The following is a 15,333-nucleotide window of genomic DNA, read 5'->3' on the forward strand; positions in this document are numbered from 1 at the left end:
TTTTCTTTATCCTTACACAGGGGATGGCATTTAGAACCAAACAAATATTTCCGTTACCTTTGAGAATATACGAAGAAGCGCAGCACGTTAATATTATTCAATTTCAAAAGGGAAACAAAAGTGTAAAAAAAGTTTCAATAGTTTCAATAGGCACATGTGTGAAAAGGGAAACGTATGTACAAGATAAACACAAGATTTTGTCACAAGACGTTTACTATTAATAGCACAGGAGCTGAGATAATTAAAAATGTATGAAATACAAGCTTAAAACTGTACAAGTTCAAAACTGACAAACTAAATGTAATGTACAAAGGATTAATATTTCTTAATGGACTTTCGTATAAGCGCCAATCTTTGTTTGTGCGCTTCGGTAATGGTAGCTCGTTTATATGGACGCACTTCGTCTGTACCGAAACCAGGAATCCACATATTCCAATTTCTTTCTAAAAATTAAAATACCACACAAAATACGTTATCATAGCGAAAACGTGCTTTTCCAAGTTGTATTTGCTAAATTTTACAGCGCTGAAAGTTTATTTTGCAGTTGCAGGAACGTATTTTGAATAACGTTATCTTCTTATTTTCTCTTGTAAATAAAACAGATGGCTCGTAGCGTAACTCACCTAAATGTAACTGTACATCTTTAACTTCCACCGTGTTGGCATGACGATGTTTAGCTAATAGACAGGCTGCATTTACCGTGGTTTCCACAAAGTCGTCAGCTAATTGTAAAAGCATCTCTTCTACCTCCTCGTCCAACTGTTCGGTGGGATCTACTTCTCTCACCAAGTCTTGTAATCTCGTTTTTGTTAAAAACTAAAATGAAATAGCAAGACGGGACACGTAGGAACGAGGTTTCTTCATACGTTTCTCAGGAGCTACATGCTACATACTTGTGGGAAATCGCTAAAAGAACTTGGGTTGGACGACGCGTGTTGCACCGGTTTCGAGGACTGTGGGACGTGCTGAGACTGCGTTTGCGGCTGTACAGGGGTTGTCGTAGGTCCACCGCTCTGCACGTTAGGCAAAACCGGAGACGTCTGCGTATTAGGGCCTACGGACTGTAGAGTTCCAAGCACGGGTGTCATTTCCGAGCCCGTCGTGGTCGTCGCGGTCGTCTGGCCGACAGCACTTTGTTGCGACATTCCGAGAAGCTGGACAGAGTCGTCGTCGTCGTCCTCGTCCTATCACCTCGTGGCTCGTTCTCGTACGTCCAGACGTATAGCAACGTATAGGTCCTATGGTCCTATATAGGTCCAGGGTCCAGGTCCAGACGTCCAGACTCCAGCGTCCGTCAGCAGATACGGTCACGCCTGACATTACCGAGCGAGCATCAGGGCTTCAGGGCTTCAGAGTTGAGGGTGATTGAGGTTTAGGCAGGCAGCAAGCAGCACTGGCAGCAAGCAGTTTTCACTGTTTTCAGTCTCTTCCGAACGGCTTGCGAGAGCGCATACGGCATGGTGTGTATGTGTATGTATAGTACATACAATACGTCGCACTGATCCGACTCCGACTCTCCGACTGTGTCTGACGTCCGGGTCCCGGGTCCGGTCACCGGTCAGCACTGTCAGCAGTGGGCAGACTCATCAGCGGTTAGCGCTGGTTAACAATCGTGGTCGGTCGTCGCCGTCGTCGGTCGTTGGCGACGCTGACGCTGTTGGCTGTTACTCCGTGCTACTTGGCGCTCTCCTCACTCTCCGCAGTCCGCACTGTCCGCAGTCCTCGGTGCTGCTGCTCCCGCGGTCGCAGGTCGCAGGTGTGAGGTGTGACATGTCATCGCGTCGCGCGTGCCACGGAGGATCCGTCGCCGTCGCGGGTGTGCTTACGACAACGTGAGAGCGCGAGCGGTAAGAGAGTGAGAGAGAGAGAGAGAGAGAGAGAGAGTCGCTCGTTTCGCCGTCCGTGCTAATCGATGCAGCGCGTCCGTATTGCGTCAGTCTTGGAGGTCTTCCAACGAGATTTTGCGGCACGCTTATGATGTAGACGTCCCTCGAGCCCTCGAGACGCACAAGGCGAGCCTCGGGAAACGCTTGAAACGGACGTTTGCTCGTACATATAGTAGTATCGAGTAAGTATGACGACAACGACGACGACACGTGTCGCGAGTCGCGAACGACACGCTGCTTCTGCCTTTTTCCTTTCTCAATCGCCGAGGGACGGCCACGCGGTCGAGTCTCATCTTCCTCTCCTTTCCGTCATCCACCTACCCTCGAGCGATAGTCTGGCTTGGCTTGGCCTTTTCGCCCTTTTCCTCCTTCTCCCCACCGTTTTTCTTATTCTCTATTCTCGCAACTCGCAACTCGCAAGTCTCGCAACAGTCGCAACGTACAACGTACGGCTGCGGCTGGCGAGCCGGTGTTCTTGGCGTTCGACCCGTAACGATCAACCGCCACGACGAGCATGCAGTTATGTACGGACGAGAAACGCGATCGGTGATGTTAGTTATCCCGGCAGCACTGGCAGCAGCCGCGGCCGCGGCCGAGGGTCGAGGGTACGTTTACTTTCGCCCGTAGAAATCCTCCACCTTGGCACGTCTCCGTCCTTTCTTTCTTCCACCAAGCCGCGTATGCCTAACGATAAACGTACATTGATTTTCTGTCTCGCGAGCATCGCGTCAGGACTCGGGACCAAGGGGACCAAGGGACGTTACGTTGCATTCGTCTTTTTACTCAACGTGTATGTCCTTGGTCTCCTTCTTCTTAACGCGGCACACGTCTATCAACGTGCATTTTCGATGTTATCGAGTCGAACGCGTTTGATCGAGCATCGAGCCACAATCAAACTGTTGCAGGCTTAACTTAACTTTCTCGCAACTACCGAAAGCTAAAAGCTAAAAGAACAAGGAAAGAAGGAGAAAAATTGGAATGTAAAAGGTGATGTTTGTGATGAGTTGACACTTGACACTCGAACGTAGAGATCGTAGAGATGTATGGGAGGAAGGATATCACGCGTGACTCGTGACGGGAGTCACGTACGACGTACGTCGCGTTCTATAAAGACCTTTCGCGTTCGGTTCGGAAAGTGTAGAAACCGCTGTGTGCTGTGTGCTCGCAGTTCGAGTGCTGGCGAAATGTAGCTTGTGTAGCTTATATAGCTGAAAAGAAAGCGGTGCGGCCGTCGCGCGCCTCGCAGGTTGCAGCAAACGTTGACGCGTTCTCGCGTTAACCCTTTTGCCGACTTTGCCGCGTGAAAGGCGCTTTCTCGGCGCGCGAATGAGAGTTATGCGCGTGCAACGTATATAAAGAAATAAATGTTTAGGCCCTGAGACAGCTGATATGACACCCGCCGTGCATTTTGGTTACTTTTTACAGATGTAAAAAGTGTTTGAATAAGCAAACACGTCCCAACGTCTTCCAATCATGCCGATGGACGTTTTGGAGCGGTTACCGGTTCTGAATCTTCGGGTGTATACCGCCATAAGTTTCACCATCCTGTCCTGCTCCGTATACTATGCCACGCAAATAATCAAGGATCCTGCTTGGAGAACGACGCACACGCACGTCGATGTGGAAGCCCATTCTGGAGACGACGTCGATCTGACTGATCCGGCTGATCCGAGAAGTCTTGGCACGCATCTTAAAGAACTCTTGGAATGTATGGTGGTGGAGCCTGTCTGCATCTGGGTACGTTTATTCGGGTTTATTCCGATTCAGATAAATCATTGTAAAAATGTGCGTCAGCAGCGCGCAAAAGATCCTAATACGTGGGCTTGATGCACATTCCATCTTTTCGCTATTATATCCATTGACTTTTTGCGTTTTCAACATTTTTTTTTTTTTTTTTTTTTTTTTAATTCTTTGGCATCCAAGAGCATCCTTGAAATGTATAGATACGTTTGTTGTATAAGCGTGTTATGAACGAACGTTTATAGTAGGTAAGTGGCGTTGTAAAGAGCTTTACGCGTCCCTATTATATTATATAATACGCGACTCTATAGTTATTAAGTAACGTGTAGTTTTGCATTGTCCGTCTACGTCTAATGGACGGATCATCTGTCAGCAAAGCGAGAAAAAACAATGATACGATCGAGTTGATGATGACTGATAACGTGGACCAAGATTCAGATGATCCAGATGATTCAGATGTGACGGATCGTCAATACGTATTTTGCGTAATATCATAACATTTTGTGTGACGTTTCAATATTCTCGTCCTCGCGCGACACTTGTATAAAGATATAAAATTTTCTTTAAGCAGAAACGTCATGTCCATCTCGCAGTTTGCGTGGCAGTTCGCGGCGAAACGCGCTACTTTCCTCCCTAATCCCTTACGACACGTGCGCAACTATCGCGTGCGTATGTCTTGCTATTGTTCCTTTCGAACAAATATCCCACGTTGATTTTTGCGTTCCATTTATATTCACGCTATTCACTGTTTACGCTATTCATATGCTATTCACGCTAGGAAACTCATATTCCATGTCCGCATCCGCGTTGCATAAGTACGTTAATATGCACATTTACGTTACATGTAATATAATACAAAAAAAGTTGCGTCTCTCTCTCTCTCTCTCTCTCTTAAGATTTTTTAAGATTGAAATTTCGATCATTGTATTTGTCATCAGCTGTAAACTTATTCGTCCGAGTTTATTAGTAATTATCAAGAAGCAAAAACTCTCTTATCATATTAAATTCTATAAATTAATTAATCAAATGCCCTTTAATTGTTTAATTTATCGCTTGATTATCAAATTATATGTTGTCCCTGCAAGATGAAAAAGAATTAGTGGTAACCCAACGTTATATATAAACGTTATATATATTATAATTTTTTATTATCGTAATTAAATATTTATTATAAATATTTTTTGGGTTTAAGAAATTCGTTTGTTCTATCGACAAAATAAAACCATTCAAGATTCAGACGTTTAATTTTATCATTTCGTGACACGTATGGTGAAAGTTACGTAATTTTGCGAAAGCTTTTTTCCATTTCGTATGTCGATACGTATATCAAAATTTTCTAACACGTTGTACCTCGAACACGTGTATCCGAATATTTCAAAATAGTTGGCGAGACATTGAAACGAAGAATGTTTTAGCCTAAAATTAGATGGTCTTTCTACTATTTGGCAACGATTAAGCGATACTTGATGACGATCAACTTTCTGTTTCACCTGTTTATAAGGTGCGCGTGTCGAAAAATATCTATACTTTATCTTGTTTTTAATACAATATACAAGCAACAAATAAACAAGTTTAATTAAATTCAGAATAATATCTTTCTTTCGAATATAAGAATATATTATAGTTTGATTCAATCAATGTTAAAGAAGAAACTTATCGAATCAGATTTGTAATTTATACGTCAACGTAATAAATTTTTATCCAGAAAGAAGAAAACTTGAAATATATACTTCAAATTGCGTTACATATCTCACGCGTAATAGCGTGTAAAATTTTAACAAAGAAAAGAAAACCAGCCATGTGCGTGTATATTCTACCACGTATATTCTACTTTAAGCTTTCTGATTTCTTTAATAGATTAATACTTAATACTAATAGATTTCTCTAATACGTTGTTTTCATAATCTACAGACTTTAATCAACATGGCTCACTGCATGTTGATTCTTCTTGGCAGAACCATTCAAAAGCTTGTATTTGGTGAGCTACGTGCCTCAGAGAGTCAACATTTGAAAGACAAGTTCTGGAATTTTATTTTTTATAAATTCATCTTCGTTTTTGGAGTTTTGAATGTACAATACATGGACGAAGTTGTACTCTGGTGCTCATGGTTGATGGCGCTCGGCTTCCTGAGTCTTCTCAGTCAACTTTGCAAAGATCGATTTGAATACGTGAGTATAAACAAAGAACAAAAATACAATACGTGCCAAAAGAAGTTCTAGGCATGGTCATCCTTGAAAATGTAATAGAAATATATTTCATACGACGCGACGTTGCATGCTCTGTAGATATATGTATGTTAATTTAAATGCATGTTAAAATAAAACCATTTGCTTTTGGAATGTTTCTTCTTGTTAGAGATATTTCAAAATCAACGATTGACAAAGTATCATTGTACGTTTTAAGAAATATAATGTCTAATTCGTTGGTTTTAGCTGTCCTTTTCACCCACCACGCCAGGATGGAGTCACGCGCGACTTCTCGGATTGTTGGCGGCAATTCTCGTCCTATCTTCCTTCATGCTTTTATTCTGTATTGCTGCAGCCTTCTTCTTCATATCTTTCAATACTTTTGCTTTTATGGCAGCTGAGGTAAGCAATATGTTTTTTAATCAATGAATCAATTATTTTTCAACATTAATTTTGTGACTATTGTCTATTAAAAACATTTAATTTTTAATATTATAACGCGCACGCGCGCGCGCGCGCGCAAACTTCTTCAAATAAACATTCTTTTATTGCTCGTTCACAAATTATTTTTTGAATTAGGATTGAGAAAAATGCAACATCTATTTTGTATGTACACTATCTAAAATATAATTGACTTATAATAATTATTTGTTTCGGTCCGCAGTGTATTCTACTCGGAGTCCGTACGATTCAGGTAATGTTACGCTATGTGATTCATCTGTACGATACTCGTGGCGCCGGCACTTCGGCGCAACGCTCTTGGGATAAACGTGGTCCGTTGACCTACTATACGGATTTGATTTCGGAGCTGATTGTATTGGCAGTCGAGTTTTTTCATCATGTTCATATGCTTCTGTGGAGTAACATCTTGTTGAGTATGGCATCGCTAGTCATATGTATGCAACTGAGGTATCTGTTCTATGAGATACAACGAAGAATCACGAAACACAGAAACTATTTGGCTGTATTAAATCATATGGAGCAAAAGTATGTGTAATGTATATTTATGATATAATTTGGTGTAATGGTTTTATTATTTTAATTTTATTGCAACATTCTTGTAGTATCTTAAACATTTTTTTTTTAGATTTGATTTATACAAATTATCAAATATATCACAACATATTGAAAGTCTACATACAAGTACAGACAATAGACACATATACACTACCGCTCAAAAGTATTTGCTACGTTAAAGAAATTTGATCAGAGATGAGTTTATATTAATGAAATTTTAGGGCGCGGACAAACGAGCGACTTTGTCGCGCGACAATGAAGCGCGACAGACTTGTACAGACGGGCGACACGCGCCGCGATAAAGAAGCGCCATAGATCCGTGTAGATACTGTACAGGCTTCTCTGTCACATGACAAAGTCATCTGTCTGTTCACGCCCTTAATGAAAAGACCAATAATTTGTTACATGTCTTTATTGCATAGGTAGTTACGTGCACTGAGAAAAAAATTTGTTAATCCGAAAAAATATTTAGTCAGATACGTGCAACTTAATAATTGTTGAAACAACTAATGTTTAGTTAACTAACTAACATGTTTAGTTGCACGTATCGGATTAAATATTTTTTCGGATTAACAAATTTTTTTCTCAGTTATTTAAACAATGTTAGACAATGCTTTGATAAGAAAATAACATTATTTTAAATTTTCGCCTCATCAATGTAGTCGTTTTTTTTTATTACAGTTTACATTACACAGTTTACCTGGTGGCAAATACTTTTGAGCGGTAGTATGTGTGCATTACATTGGAAATTCAAGCATTAATTATGATTTCCTTTATGTTTTAATTTTTAACGTATATAATAATGGATATATAGCATTATTGCAAGCATTTTTATTCTGTTGTAAAAGAAGAATGTAACATTTCGTAAGCTCTTTTGTAACCCAATCAAATTGTGAATTATTATATAATTTTTTTTAAAACAAATAAATTACTGTTTTATCTTTAGTTATCCAATGGCTTCGCAAGACGAATTAGCCGAGAATTCTGATAACTGTGCGATATGCTGGGAGAAGATGGAAAGTGCTCGTAAATTACCTTGTACGCACTTGTTTCACAACTCGTGCTTACAATCCTGGTTAGAACAGGATACATCGTGTCCCACTTGTCGATTGGGTCTGAGCATGCAAGCTAATCACAGAGAGAACACTCCAGAGATGCCGCCTGAGCCACAGACTCCTACGAGAAGAAACGGTAATCATTTTTTCCTCTTTCTTGATGGATCGAGATACGTGTCTTGGTTGCCTAGTTTCTCCGTCGAGGTCTCGCACAATAGATTACGTGGTAACATATCTACGTTGGCACACACTAATTCCCAGATGGATGCTATGGCGCGACAGGTAATGTTTATTTTATATGTGTAATATATATATATATGTGTAAAGAGTAAAGAAATTTTAACGTTCTTATAGATCTTGTAAAAGGAAAAATTTTATTGTAACAAAAAATCTTTATATTAGGTACAACTACTTTTTCCCCATTATTCTCGCAATGTAATCCTAGAAGATCTTAGAATGACTCGATCGGTTGAATGGACAATTGAGAATATACTCGATGGAGTATTAACTATACCACACCACTTAATGGAAGAACCGCAAGAAGAATCCGTCCCACAAATGCAAACGGCCATGACGAATATTATGCCCAGTTCTTCTGTCCAAAATTCATCAGATCCTAGATTCGATATTCCTTTTGCCGACAGGTAAGGGAGATATGAAATATTAATCCTTAGCTGGCACACTGGGACGTACTATAGGGAGCTTAAATTAGAGCTTAGTAATATAAAGGGACTTAAATTTGAGCTGAACTAGGCTGGGGCGTTTAATACCCCACAGTGCCAACTGAGGGTTAAGGACACATGCCTCATTATTTGTATTTATGTTATTATGTTTATGCCCAGTTCCACAAACGTCGGTTAACTTTTAACCTTAGATTAACTTACGCTTTGTCTCTTTTTAACATCTTCCTTAGAAAAGACGAAGAGTGAGTTAATCTAAGGTTAAAAGTTAACCGACAATTGTGAAACTGGGGGCTTCTTACAGTTACCGTATAAACTACGTTTAGAAATATACAAAATTTATGAAATTTGTTTATTAAGAATCTGAGAACCGTAAATCAAGATGAGAAATCTTTTTGTGATATTGTTCGTAATCTAGATAACCTAGAACATTATTTCTCTCACAGGTTAATATGTATTATCGTTTTTATAGTGGTGAAGAACCTTCGAGCCTTGGTGGTCGTTTCTCGAAATCATCTACTGAGAGAGAACTTATACTTCAACGACGAAAAGAACATATGCGATTAACAGCACGCAGAAAGTATTTGGAAAAGCATCGGAAATCCGAGATTGATTCGACAAATTCGCAAATAACGAATACTGAAAATATTGAAAATACTACGTCCTAGATGTAAGCAGAGATGATGATTAATATGATTTCGAAATTACGCAGAGCTTCATAGTTGACATGAAATTGACTGTACGTTTTCTTATTTTTTTTTCTCGGATATGAGACCATGGGACATACATAACAAGATCATAGAACATACAAAATGAGGCAACACATTTTTTTGCTGATGATTGATTATTAAATATAGCAAGAGCATATCGAAAGATCTCTTTATGTATTTAACAGTTAGTGCTCTTAACGTTCTGAAAACAAATTAAAGTCACAGTCCAGAGATTAGGCGCGACATTTAAGAATATCGATAGGTTGTGAACGATATACTCATGAACGATTAGTATTGAATCGATTACTCAATACCATCAAGTTATGATAAAAGCTACGAGACGACTAAATTATAATAGAAGATGTTACGATTTTTACGTAACTTATTTAAATATCACGCTGGTGGCAAAACATTAAATACCTATAATGATATGTAATATATGCGTTTTGGAAAAAAAAACTGTTGGAGAACAACCTCATACCGGGTTTTGAAAAAACCAGTAAGCTGCATTGTCGTCCACTTTCTAACGGATTAAAGTCTTTGTTTTAAAAAAGTTTCCTATTTTTCTTATATATCTCTTATATAATTTGCAAAATAATAAATTTATATGAACAGATTGAAAGAAGAGAAAGAGAAGGAGAAAAGAAGGAGAAGACAGAATATTCTGGTTATGATGGATACCCTAAATGTTAATTTAATGTATGTGTTTAGTGCCATAAATAAATTAAAGTGACACGTGCCAATTCAATGAGCATGGATTGTGTGTGTGCGTGCGTGTGTTTATTAAAAATTCAGTTAAAGATTAAAAAGAAAAACTTTCTAATCTGTTAGGCAACAGAAATAATTTATGTTTCAGAAGACGTCTGCTCTTTTTTTAAATTTACATACGTTGTTTCGAATTGATGATCTTATAAAATAAACGAACTTGATTTGCACAAATGCGAAAATTAGAGTAACAACTTGTAAATCTTGTATATAACTTAGTTTCGTATGTAATGAGCAAGGGTTCGGAAGTTTGCTAGCTTTGAGGAGGAATTGTTTCTTCTGCATCATTTTACGACATCATATATATATATATATATATATATATATATATGATGAGAATAACATAATTTCATAGAAGTTAGATTTGTATGCTATTGCCACACGATAATAATCCTAACGTACGAATTTACGAATAAATAAAATGCGACAATTGGCACAAAGTTTTTTGTTGCATATTATTATTAAAAATTTAACTCGAAATTACATTATACATTTAATTCTTATTTTTAACGATGTGTTAGATGCTATTCATAATGTGCTTTGTTGGCTTGCAATTATATTGCCTAATATCAATCATATAAAAATATATAATTTTGTCGCGTTGGTCGATATAAATAAAATCTATTCTTACACTTTGTGCTCACATTGTGACGAAAGTTTCAGTGGGGCAGTTTAAGTGGAGCAATTTTGTAAAACTTGACAAACTCCCGGACCTTTAATAATATGTAAATTTCATTACACTTGGATATACATATAGTTATTTTTAATTATTAATATTTACATACAAAAATCCTAGTTTAATGAAATATTTTTATATTTTATGATTTATTATTTATTTTCATAACAGTGCACTCTGCATATTTAACTTGTATAAATTTAATAACATTCGTAGCTTTTCAGTTTTTCCTAGCTTATGTGATAAATATTTATCCATGTTTACATACAATACACAACACACATTCAAGACACATGTATCCGTAAATATTTGTAGGATATAAATATATCCATACAGGATGTGCCACGACTCACGATTGTTTAATAACAGATTCTTTGACCTAGCTAACGTAGAATCGAACGCTTCTTTTCATTTTTCAACATTGTGTGTGCTTTGTTGAAATATAAAACCTTTAATTAAAATTCTATCAGAGTTTACTTGAAATTAACTTGAAATTGATTGAAAAATGAGATTATATTTATTTGTCCTGTAGTGAATTGTAGTTTCTAAAAAGCTTCTTTATAATGATTTGTAATTTGAATACTAATAGATACCTCGATGTTTTCGCTGAAGAAAAAATCAACTTGAAATTCATTAGGAAAAATATGGATATATACAAGATATAAATATGTATCTGTCATTAGAATTCAGTCAGTCATAGGACATTCTGTATTAGGATACATTATTATATGTATAAGAGATGAGAAAAACTTATTTTACTAAAATGATGCCGACATACATAGTTGTACTAAAACTTTGTAAGTAGCTTTATTTACATCGAACCATTTATATATATATATTTTATGGATCTCTAAGTTGCATATAAATAATATAGGTAATAAGTGACGAAACATGAGGCAATTTTTATTTGAGGTAACTTTCTGCGTATGGCACATACAAAATTTATTATTTTAATTGTAGCTATCACTACAGCACAGTAATAACAGTTGTTTAATAATAGTTATATTTTCAAAACATTTAAGTTATTATGTTTCATAGGCAATTCTAAATTAAATTTATCGAGATAAGAAATTCAAATTTTTATTAACTTTATTAATTGCCTCTACATGTAAATAAAATATACGTGTGAAGATATATGAATATTTTCATATAAATGAAAGAGCTTTATTAAATTGTATTGTTTTTGAGAAACATAATATCTGGCTAGTTTGGCGAGTTAGGATAGTCTAACGACGCTTTCCTGAGTCCCTCGAAGCTATAACTTTATAATACAATACGAACTTTTTCTTAAGGTCTTTGTAAATGTGAGCATGGGGTGTCCTACGTCTCTTCTAATGTAGCAATGTAATACCTATTCCACACTTGTAACATTGTACAACTAGCAAGACAAATAAAATGCATTATAGATTGTTGTAGTTATATCGCTTACTTATTTTATACGACTATATAAAAATTCCTTCCGTGCTTTACAAATATAGTTGACCCTGCAATTTCTAATTTGCAAAACAACATTTTGTAATTGTTATACACTAAAATAATATCGATACCTGTTGCGATAAATTAAATATGTTGACGATTATGTATTTTTGATTTTTTAAAGAATTGTTTCTATGTATCGCCATATCACTATTCATTATTATAGAAAGAGAGAGAATAATATTCTCAATGTTATAATTATATAACATAGCGAGTCAACCTGTGTCATACTTAATTTGTACGAATAATTTTACATCGATATAAATATTTCTCAGTAATGTTACATTTTATTGTTGCGTAAATTATCTCTGCAATAAATGGTTTTAATATCTTCAGTTTTCATACATGATGCAAGAGGATGTGGACAAATTTATATAAATCTATTTTGACGAAATTAAGAATTTTAAATAATTTGGTACTATATGAGTCATATATTACAAGAAAGGAGAAAGGAGAAGGGAGAGAGAAAGAGAGTTAGAATTATTTTCATTAGTTTTATTAATCAGTTACGAGATGTTGAAATGAAAATTAGAGAATAACAGTGGAAAAACATGATATATTATATATCAGATACAATTTATTCTCGAAAATGACGATTACCTATTTGAATTATATATGTTACAGCTGCGTATCTTATCCAATGAAATTCATTATAACGATATGTAAAATAATATGTGCAAAAATGAAGTCTGCAAATCCTCTTTCCGGGCTTATACCGTGAAATTGACTTCGATTTTGTGGATTAACTTGCAATCGAAGGCAAACTGAAAAACAAAAATGTAAAGCCATCAAACAACTTAACCTATGTGAAACAGATGTGAGGATAATAGGATTTGATAAATAATTACTTAAACGTGAGATAAAGGGCCTGTTTTCTATTTTGCTGACATTGAACTGGCTGCACTATAGTTCAGAGTTTATCTTTTTGACTCCATATTGGATGAAGGAGGTGGCAGCCAGTTTAGCAATAAAAAACAGACCCAATGTATTGTATTTTGGCGTACTGAAACTCGTATTACGCAATATGCAAAAAATGAAAAAAATTAAAAAAAGAGAGAGAGAGAGAGAATAAACAATTCTCCACGCTATTTGTATTTGTATGCATATGGATGGCAACAACGGTACATGCAGGTTAGGTTAAAGTATGCTCGCGGCAAGTAGAAGTAAAGATACATGTGTATATGTATATAAGTACGTAACGTGTACGTTAAATGAGCATTTAACGAGCGTTGTACGTACCTCCTAGAATGAAGCAAGATACGCAGGAGATGAAACCACTGAGAAAACTATTGAAAGGAAAGGTGCCGACGAGACAACAATACACAAACTGGATAACACCCGTCAGAAACACGTACAATAAGTACGCATCGATGATCTTCAGTTTCTTGGGTGTATTCTTCGTGTACTCCGACCAAAATTTATATAGCACTGTCAACGCCGTCATGTTTATCTACCTTGGTGCAAAATATTAGAGATGTAGTTAGAAATGTAGTTTGAAAATTTGACGCGTGACAAGTGGCAAGTACCGGTGAGTCTGGGTCCGGGGTGGGTCAAGGATCAAGTCCAGAGTCCAGTACTCCACAGTACTCCACTACTCCAGTAGTCCAGTCCTGTGTCCCGTTCCGGCGAGGGTGACGTGACGGCGGTGAGCGGTGGCCGGTGACACGTATCGCGAACACGTACATACATACATACGTGCAGTGTGCACCAGTGATCAGAGAGAACAGAGAAACTTGAGACCCGAGACCCGAGACCCGAGACCCGAGACCCGAGACTCTTGAGAGCAGCCGCGCCGGCGCGGCGCCGCCGGCCGCGGCGTTGTCAGCGTTCAGCGTTGTGCCGTTGTGGTTACTGGTTGGTTGTTGGTTCACTTCTTCACTCGGTGTTGGTCGTTGAAACTATTTGGCATACTTATCCATTCTGTACCCATTGTGCCATTGTCTGAAACTGTCGATAAACTGTCTCCCGAAGTCCCGAAGTCTCCCCACTTGGTGCGTGTCCAGTGTCCATGCTACGCTCATAATTTACGCGTTGACTGTTGAGAATTAATTGCTTCGGTGCCGGCGCAGTAATCAGTAATGTTTCTCTCTGATATCAGAGTATTGTTTTAAATAAAGATACGTAGATAAGAATATATAGATTTAATGAAACTAGGATATAATAAATTAGCAAGTGATAATTAAATTGCAATGGCAAGCTCTATTTCAACAGCTTTCCTGTTTAAAACGTATATTTTCACAAGATTTATTCGACCGAAAATTGTGTCGCGCGAATATTCTCAACAAAGTGCATGATATATGTATTACATTTTTTGATATTAAACTATTGCGGCCGGATATCAAAACCTGCACAATTTCAACATGCATATTTAATTTGCATTATAATGCGAAAGAACGACCGTTATATAAGGCAAGCGTATATAGCATTAATTATTGTTAAAATGAAAAAAGTGCGTGAACGCGAATATAAGAACGCGCGCCTCATATTAGTGACGCCCGACGCCGCGGCGCGGCGCGGTGCGGCGTCACGAAGCGCCTCCGCCATGTTGATTACGTTCCCCTTCCAGTTCCAGAACACTTGACGGACCGGGACCGGGCGGGCACGGAAGTCACGGGTCACGGAACGGATCGGATCGGCCCCGGAAAGAGTGGCGCGTGGCGTCGCGCGAGTTGTTTAACTGCAATGGTAAGAGTCTAACGTTTATTAACCTCGCATTCATTATTTACCGCAGCACCTATCGCCTAGTATCGATTCAGCGTTCGGGTATTAATTATTTCATATTTGTAAAAGTATATCTATTTCGCGATACACTTGTTCGGTCGAAAGCGCGCGCGTCGCGCGTCGCGCGGGCAATCGCGTACGAAAGTGACGCTCGTATTTTCACGTATCAATGTCGCGAATATCGCGGATATCTGGCAAAAATATTAATACGCGCCTATTTGTTAGATTACAAAATAGAATACAAAATAACAATAAAAGGCGAGCATATAATATTTCCTCCTCGCAGTACGAAAGATGCATAATCGCCGACGCCAAGTTGACGCGTCGCGGCGGCGCACTTTGGCGCGAGAAGTTGACCGCGCGGGTGGCGCGGGAGTCGGGAGTCGGGCCTCGAGCTCGGGAGACGAAGCGCTTCCGCGG

General features: G+C 38.0%; 3 protein-coding genes across 6 annotated transcripts; 1 reads left to right on the plus strand and 2 right to left on the minus strand.

Moving 5' to 3' along the window:
- Window positions 1-195: 195 nt before the first annotated feature.
- On the minus strand, window positions 196-1,293 carry Taf12 (TATA-box binding protein associated factor 12). The gene is made up of 3 exons (XM_071776465.1): window positions 894-1,293; window positions 624-816; window positions 196-443 (listed from the first exon to the last, which is right to left on the minus strand). Exons 1-3 carry the CDS (start codon window positions 1,143-1,145, stop codon window positions 316-318), a joined length of 573 nt encoding a protein of 190 aa, XP_071632566.1. The 5' UTR covers window positions 1,146-1,293; the 3' UTR covers window positions 196-315.
- A 142-nt stretch (window positions 1,294-1,435) lies between these two features.
- Window positions 1,436-12,135, plus strand: LOC139811925 (E3 ubiquitin-protein ligase AMFR). Of its 3 annotated transcripts, XM_071776440.1 has the most exons (9): window positions 1,436-2,068; window positions 3,312-3,623; window positions 5,538-5,795; window positions 6,060-6,215; window positions 6,478-6,800; window positions 7,777-8,167; window positions 8,288-8,529; window positions 9,038-9,235; window positions 9,891-12,135. In XM_071776440.1, the coding sequence occupies exons 2-8, from the start codon at window positions 3,360-3,362 to the stop codon at window positions 9,231-9,233; spliced, it is 1,830 nt and encodes a 609-aa protein (XP_071632541.1). In that variant the 5' UTR covers window positions 1,436-2,068; window positions 3,312-3,359; the 3' UTR covers window positions 9,234-9,235; window positions 9,891-12,135. The 3 variants fall into 3 exon arrangements, with proteins under 3 accessions (XP_071632541.1, XP_071632538.1, XP_071632540.1); XM_071776437.1 differs by having other exon boundaries at window positions 1,437-2,068; window positions 9,038-12,135; XM_071776439.1 differs by having other exon boundaries at window positions 1,437-1,847; window positions 9,038-12,135.
- Window positions 12,136-12,728: 593 nt separating this feature from the next.
- Dad1 (dolichyl-diphosphooligosaccharide--protein glycosyltransferase subunit) lies at window positions 12,729-13,967 on the minus strand. Of its 2 annotated transcripts, none has more exons than XM_071776470.1 (3): window positions 13,719-13,967; window positions 13,432-13,642; window positions 12,729-12,956 (listed from the first exon to the last, which is right to left on the minus strand). In XM_071776470.1, the coding sequence occupies exons 2-3, from the start codon at window positions 13,634-13,636 to the stop codon at window positions 12,826-12,828; spliced, it is 336 nt and encodes a 111-aa protein (XP_071632571.1). In that variant the 5' UTR covers window positions 13,637-13,642; window positions 13,719-13,967; the 3' UTR covers window positions 12,729-12,825. The 2 variants fall into 2 exon arrangements, with proteins under 2 accessions (XP_071632571.1, XP_071632570.1); XM_071776469.1 differs by having other exon boundaries at window positions 13,432-13,646; window positions 13,719-13,964.
- Between the last annotated feature and the right edge of the window lie 1,366 nt (window positions 13,968-15,333).

This window comes from Temnothorax longispinosus, chromosome 4 (genome assembly GCF_030848805.1).
Source record: "Temnothorax longispinosus isolate EJ_2023e chromosome 4, Tlon_JGU_v1, whole genome shotgun sequence".
NCBI classification, from domain to species: domain Eukaryota; kingdom Metazoa; phylum Arthropoda; class Insecta; order Hymenoptera; family Formicidae; genus Temnothorax; species Temnothorax longispinosus.